At 42.9% G+C, this 8,405-nt stretch overlaps 1 protein-coding gene across 1 annotated transcript; it reads left to right on the plus strand.

Annotated features, from left to right (window-relative positions):
* Positions 1–2,204: 2,204 nt before the first annotated feature.
* Positions 2,205–8,009, plus strand: LOC146745939 (uncharacterized). The gene has a single exon (XM_085498834.1). It carries the CDS (start codon positions 2,205–2,207, stop codon positions 8,007–8,009), a length of 5,805 nt encoding a protein of 1,934 aa, XP_085354960.1.
* The last annotated feature ends 396 nt before the right edge of the window (positions 8,010–8,405 follow it).

The following is an 8,405-nucleotide window of genomic DNA, read 5'->3' on the forward strand; positions in this document are numbered from 1 at the left end:
TTCAACAATGATTTGACAATACGAAAATATCTCATTTTTAAAATTGAAAACTTTTTTTAACGTAGGCTTTAAAAAAAATATTTGGTGTTCTACAAATCAACCTTCAACCTTTTTCGCAGTTACACTCAATACGTTAGGTTCAAGAATTTTATTTATAACGCTGTTTTCGTCATCAACCCTGTTCTGTTTACTGATAGGAATATTTCTCTTATAAAAACGATGACAGTTGACATGCGCTACAGAGCGTCACCGCACAGATATAATCACGAACTTCACGCTTGATATTTGCGTATATAGAACCTCTTTTAAACTAAATTCTTTGAAACTCTGTTATACACCTTTAATCTCACTATAAATGGTTATCGCGCAGGTGTAGACTTTATCAATATCGGCTTAGAGAGGCTAGGATTTGAGAGAATAATACACACCACACCCGTACCGGCAATACCACCTGTAACACAAAAGAATAACTAGCAACATTAGGAGACGAGTGCGTTTCCGTCTAGTAGATACAGATTCATCACTAGTACCTTCCCAGGGTCATACTGACCACCGTTGTATTCAACTTGACTGAATCGCCGCTAGTATTCAAAAGTTGTCAGAGATCGATGGTTTAATCACTTGGTCGTAATAGTTCAGTCATTTGTACGATGTATAAGTGTAATTTATCGTCCCCGCTTTGGTGTGAACAATTAGCCATAGCCTGAATGAGAGTTAGGCCGTCAATATTCGAGGCCGATCTGATCATATTAGTGTAGAACGTTTAACACGGGATGAGTTGACATTGAACTCAAATACCTGAGAGACACGCCCTTATAACGGGGTTTGACAATATCAAATTTATTCATTGCGTCAGAACGTGTTTTTTTCTGTTGATAACAACAACACTTTCGGCGACCTGGTCTCCGGTCATTCATATTTTAATCGATGCCGTAATTTTTCTGTATTGTACTGGGTAGTTACAACATACCATATTAGAAAATGCGAAATCCAAATATGAAACGATAACCGTAAGCGTCCTCTAATAATAAAAAAAAGCATGGCAGCCCCCAGTGTTTTATTCATTTATATGATTAATCCATTTCTATGGTAATAAGAGCATCATATGCAAATTTATGCAAATTTATGTTAATTCATCTATACTAACCTGATAATGTGTGCACGAGTCAGATGAGCCACCATAGTATGTTCTTGGTAACCACATTATGTATGGCCTTATAATCAGTATACATTGTATGTTTAACATTGCGTACTAACTCAAGCAGAAGAGACGGCCGCCTTGGTCTCATTTTGTATTTGATTAAACCTTCACTGAAAATCACACGTCTCGTTAAATTAGACTTGTTATTTGCTAAATTCGTTCAGAATGCTGGAAGGTATATACCATTGGTATACTACCAATTCATCTGTCAGTCCTCTGTTCTCTCTGTCAAATACAAACGAGTACAATATAGCGTGTTATAAGATATTGTTTTAAACATGTAATCCAAAATAGTTGGCACTGCTAAATTACCCCATGTAAGCATTTTTAAATCTATGTGGATACACGAAAAGTTAATATTACACTAATATTAATCGCACTTCAGTCAAAGTACACATACACGGCTTACCAAACACATTAGGTTAACTTTTGATAAAGTTGAATTAAATGCTATTATATAGTTGCGTTATGTTTCGATTAAAACACGACTGTCGCGCGGAGATCGAAAATTCCCATTTATTGTGCAATTATTGATCGATGGTTATACACATGTTTTTATGTTCTAGTTCGTGTTTATAGTTACTTATACATGTTTCTCTGATTACGATCCGGCCTTTAGTCGCTGAGTTATAAGCATTACAAGTTTAGAAACAAACACAATCTTACCAGATTGACCATTTTAAAAGTCGGACCCATTGCGAACGTAGGAGAAGTAATCTCAACGATCACGCGCTATACACGCAAAAACACGCGTCCGACCGAAAGCACGTTTTCACTTGTGAGTCTTGTTAGTTTTGTCTTGTACACAACGTTCATCCAGTTTCTAAATAAACGGAGTAGTCCTTCATTTTGACTGACTTCGCATACTGAGATTGTCTTGCTGTGTGTTAATAAGGGAAAGGACCTGTGCTGGACTTTATCCGTCCACAACATATGGTGCCGAGACCAGGATTATTGACACGTTTGTTCTTCGTTGTCCGGATACAATAATCTAGCTACAGCCATGACAAAGCTCAACCAACTAAGGAAGAAGCGGGACAAAGCTAGAAGGGTGCTTGTTAATGCACTAGAACCTGAAGAGGACTCAATTCGCACCTTCAATAGCCAACAAGACAAACCGTCAGCCTACGAACAAATAGCAAGTCGACTGTCGCGCCTACATCGACTAGAAGAAGACTCTATCGCCGCGCATCGTGAATTGTACGACCACTTAGAAGTAGATGATCCAGAATTCGACGAGGTTATAAAGGATAACCAGGAGCTGTCCAACAGATGTGCTCGGGTCGATTCGTTCGTCGAGAAACATCGAGTTGTTTACAATCAATCGCAACAAAGTCAAATCAACGCCAGCGCGCGTAACCAGTCTCATAATTCTGCGGACCAACATGTTCAATTCCCACCATCACTGACATACAGATCGTCTATGCAACTACCTAAATTGGAGATCCCTAAATTCAGCGGAGACGCACTCGAGTGGAACCAGTTTCACGACAATTTCTCATCTGCGATCGACAGTGATGACCGATTATCCGAAGTTCAGAAACTCACCTATTTGAAGAGTTTCCTCACAGACGAGGCCAAACGGACAATAGATGGCTTACAAACTACACAAGCCAACTATAAAATCGCCTTCGATTTATTGAAAGAGCGCTACGGACAACCCAAGATGATTATCGACGCTCACATGCGATCACTTTGGGCGCTACCGGCACCGAACAACGATCCCACGAGTCTGCGACGCTTCCACGATGAGGTCGAGACTACTATACGCGGTCTACGAGTTCTACACATGAACGAGAGCAGTTACGGAGCTCTTTTGATCCCCATGTTGTTGGATAAATTGCCAATTACCTTCCAACAACAACTCGCACGCAATCACGGGGATGACGATTGGACACTCACCGAACTGACCGCTGCTATGCGAGCAGAAATACGAGCTCTCTCTGTCGGCAATAAATTCTCTACACTTTCCTGTGACGATGAGACTGATACAAAGTCTACAGTTGCCGCCTTCTACACAAATACACACGCGAAGAAACCCCACAAACCGAGAAAACCCGCCTACAAGCCGCCCGCTGAACGTAAATGCGTCTACTGCCAAGAAATGCACAACCCGACTTCATGCGTCAAAGTGGCCACCCCAGAACTAAGATTGCAGTATGTCAAAACCAATCAGCTGTGCTTTAACTGTTTGGGATCTCATAAAGCCAACTCCTGTAAGTCAAAGTATAGTTGCAAAATATGTAAGAAGCGACACCATACTTCGCTACATCGTCATAACAAACAATCCAACGACAATAGCTCAAACAATTCAGGCTCTGAAACTCCCCCTGTGAGTGTGAATTTTACCCACGCTTCACAGAAATTGGCGAACCGAAGCGATCGGTACTCAGGCGATCCTAATATTACACCGAGCAATCCCCCAAACCGTGTGTTGTTAAAAACAGCTACTATTCCAGTCTCTTACCGTGGTAAAATGGTCTACGCTACAGCTCTGTTTGATGAAGGAGCCGATCGTAGTTTTGTGACTCACAATCTCGCCCAAAGGCTTAACGCCAACGTACATTTCACTGAACAACTCAGATTGAAGTCGTTCAACAACCCGGATGCCGAATGCAAATCCGTGCCATGTACTACGTTACAACTACATACTAGAGACGGACAGAAAAAGCCCATCGATGTTCTATACGTTAAGGAAATTTCCGATAAGCTCACTAATGTTGTGACAACCAATATTACCAACATGCCCCATTTGCGAGGATTAAATCTAGCCCAAAAACCGATGCCCAGCGAGTCTACTATAAGAATAGACATTCTGATTGGAGCCGACAAGTACTGGGACTATGTCCGTAATCATGTTATTAGAGGCCCGGGACCCACCGCCGTCGATTCCGTATTCGGATATTTACTTTCGGGGCATGTCGACCGAAACCACGTAACACGCGCCGCGGCGTTCACTGGTCAAACACACGTACGAAATACGCGCTCCAATAGTGTAACCGCTTTCCATTTCACCGCCGAAATACAAGCACTACGAACTAGTCAGGTGTTAGACAAGAACATTGCATCATTTTGGGACTTAGAATCTATAGGGATCCGTGAACAAATCAATCAAGATCCAGTAACAGTTGGTCACACAGAACAGTACAAGCAGTATAGTCAAAACTGCTTGGACGTAGTCAATGGTCGATTTAGCGCCAAGTTGCCATGGAAACCAAATCACGATCCCCTGCCAACTAACTACTACGCAACTGAACAGCGCACGCGAAACATGGTACGAAAATTACCACGTGACATTATTCAGGCGTATGATAAGGTGATGTCCGATCAGCTGGATAAAGGTTACATAGAGAAAGTTGTACCGGACAATAACAATACAGGTCACTATCTACCGCATAGGGCAATAAAACGAGAAAGTTCTGCCTCCACTCCAATTCGTGTCGTCTATGATTGCAGTGCTAAATCTGGGGCCGGTCAATCGAGTTTGAATGATTGTTTAGAGATAGGCCCTCCCTTGTTGAACGACCTCACTGGTATCCTACTGCGCTTCAGAGCGAATCCGGTTGCCATAACAAGTGACATTGAAAAGGCCTTTCTACAAATTGGATTAAGTACAGAAGACCACCAATACACTAAGTTCTTATGGCTATCGGACATCAAAGACGTCAACAGCGACTTTTCTACTTATCAATTTTGTTCTGTTTTATTTGGTGCAAGTCCAAGCCCGTTCATATTAAACGCGGCCATCAAAACACTCATCGACAATAACACTGACGTACCAGCCGCGAATGATCTTCAACAGAACATTTACGTAGACGATGTCGTAACCGGGAGCACAAACACGAGTGAAGCCATCCAATACTATCACGATGCGACACAGTTATTGGCTACACGCGGGTTCAACTTAAGAAGTTGGAGTTCTAATGACGCTGCTATACGCGAACTCGCCGCCCATGATGGACGGGGAAAATCCGATAATCCCGTGACAGTTCTTGGTATGAAATGGGACACAAATCGCGATATACTACAATGTAAGCAAATCGAGTTGCCTAGTAACGACCCACTGATTACCAGACGTGACATTGTTAGTTACACCGCTAGTTTGTATGACCCATTGGGTTTGTTGACGCCCGCGCATATCGCCGCTAAACGATTAATACAAACGTTATGGAAACAGAATCAACACTGGGACACTTCTATCTCTGATAAGTTACGCAACGATTGGGAAGTATTCGCCGAAAACCTCCACTCCGCCTCCAAGATAAACGTGAGAAGACGTTATTTCAATGAAACGGACAATACTGTCAACAACGAAGTTGAAATACATGCGTTTGCGGATGCGTCTGACAAAGCATACGGTGGAGTTGTATACGTAAAATCAGGAAATGAAACTTCGCTCGCCATGTCTAAGACACGCGTAACTCCAGTAAATAACCAGACATTGACCTTACCAAGGTTAGAATTGATGGGAGCCGTAATTGCTACGCGGTTGAGCAAATTTGTATCTACAGCACTGTCTACAAAGTATAATGTTGCAAAACAGTTTCTCTGGTCGGACTCACAGATCGTTTTGCACTGGTTAAATGCACGCGGAAAACAGGACACTTTCACTGCAAATCGCGTAAGTGAAATCGTCAGTTTACCACAAGAGTTTAAGTACGTGCCGACCAAATGCAATCCAGCAGACCTGCTTACTCGCGGTATCACCTCCAAGGAATTACGCGATTCTGAATTGTGGTGGAAAGGTCCTCCGTGGCTGGGAAATCGTGATTCTTGGCCAACATGCGAGTTGTTTGACAAGCCAAACATATCTGTCAATCACGTAGCATTGACACCAACTGGGGACATCGATTTCGCGCCGCTAGTTCATCAGGATATCCCCGCTACCTATGTCAACAAAGAATCAATGACGTCATCATTAGATAGAAGCCCCGCAGTGACGTCACAGACCCGGGAAAGCCTTACCCGTGAGAATACTCCGTCGGTACCAGTCGGCAGTCACAATGCATCGCGCACCGTAAACACTAAGGAAGTACCTGTTGGATTACAATATGTGATCAATCTGGATGATTACAATAACAATTACAACAAACTTTTGCGAATTACTGCTTATGTGTTGAGATTCGTACAACTACTGAAATCGAAAGAGAAATGCACCCAAGATAAACCCAGTGCCACGGAATTAAATAATGCAGAAATACACTGGATTACTGACATTCAACATGAACACTTAGCTGATATGTTCGCGTCTACCAAAAATGACAATAAGAAATACGGTCATCTTAGTAGCCAACTAAAGCTATTTATCGCCGAGGATAAATTACTACGCCTAGGCGGTCGTCTTCAATACGCAGATCTACCTTATGATACCAAACACCCGATATTGTTACCACGTGATCATCAGTTAACCCGACTTATCGTACGAGCTACACATGATCGTATCATGCACCGCGGACCCCAGTCTACGGGTAACGCCTTGCGAGATCGCTATTGGATAAATTCTATACGCCGCGTTGTGAATCACGTGCTCCACAAGTGTGTGGTCTGCCGGAAAGTCAGCGGACCAGCTTACGCAAAACCGATATCTACTCCGCTCCCAGAATGTCGGGTAACCGCGACACCTCCATTTCGAATCAGCGGTATTGATTATACTGGCGCCTTATACGTGAGAAGCGCACCCAACAAAACAGTAACTAAAGCGTATGTTTGTCTGTTTACATGCGCGACTACAAGGGCAGTTCACCTTGAACTCGTACCGGACATGTCTACCCGATCTTTCCTGCTAGCTTTTCGCCGATTCGCTGCCCGCCGCTCAACTCCATCAATGTTAATATCGGACAATGCTACTACATTTATTTCCGCAGCTCACAAACTGAGACGAATAATGAACGACCCCGAAGTTCAAGCATTGTTAGCGCATCACCGTACAACGTGGAAGTTTATCCCGAAACGCGCGCCATGGGTAGGCGGCTTCTACGAGCGTATGATTGGAATAACCAAATCAACTTTAAAGAAAGTACTGGGAAAAGCATGCGTGACGTTTGACGAACTGCAAACTATATTAACAGAGATAGAATCTGTCATAAATGACCGCCCGTTGACGCACATCGCTAGCCACGCAGACGACTTGGTACCACTTACCCCATCTCACCTTATGATCGGGAGAAATGTATACAGTCTATCGTATGACGCGTCAAACCACCTGAGTGATCCTATCGCTCTAACTCATCATAATGTAAATCTTCGCTTTGAACATTTGGCAAAACTACAACGCCAATTTGAGAAAAGGTGGTCAGCCGAGTATCTCACCGCGCTCCGAGAACGCCACACTCACACCGCCGGAGGTGTGAAAAACAACACTATAAAAGTGGGCGACATTGTACTCGTTCATAGCGACGTGGAGAAACGAGTGAATTGGCACATGGCAAAAGTTACCCGCTTACTACCCGGCAAAGATGGACTTGTACGTGTCGTCGAAATCAAGACCAAACTTGGAAAAACAAATCGTCCCGTTAATAAGTTGTATTTATTGGAGACGAGTCAAGTCGAAGAACAACGGACTAGCGCCATACAGTCGCCACCAACCGTCCCGGATGTCAACAACGAACAGCTGACTGAGGGAAATCCAACTATGACGTCACCAGTTACCGGGAAACCCCCGAATGAGAACGGTGTCCCAGAAGACGCAACTGAGGACAGAGCAGACCAAATGTCCCCCACCAAGAATTCAAACACAACGCAGTCATCGCGACCATGGAGAGAAGCATTTGAAGTCGCCAACCTACGTCTGATGTACAATAATAAATAAACTGACATTTATTCATTTCTCAATTACAAATATGAGTATATTGATCTCAGTTTGATGTTATTATGTTTGAAACTTCCCATACTATGAGCTATAGTATTACGTTAATGTTCATTTCATTGACAGGGTATTTGTTAATTCTGAACAATTGATTCATGTTTATGTTACAGACTTTACTTTTACTGTGAAATCGTCAATAATTGAGGCCATTTTGTCGGCCCCCGGAATATGTCGCGCGGAGATCGAAAATTCCCATTTATTGTGCAATTATTGATCGATGTTTATACAAATGTTTTCATGTTCTAGTTCGTGTTTATAGTTACTTATACATGTTTCTCTGATTACGATCCGGCCTTTAGTCGCTGAGTTATAAGCATTACAAGTTTAGAAACAAACGCA

Source organism: Saccoglossus kowalevskii, chromosome 5, assembly GCF_978046115.1.
Source record: "Saccoglossus kowalevskii chromosome 5, keSacKowa6.1, whole genome shotgun sequence".
In the NCBI taxonomy this organism is placed as follows: Eukaryota; Metazoa; Hemichordata; class Enteropneusta; family Harrimaniidae; genus Saccoglossus; species Saccoglossus kowalevskii.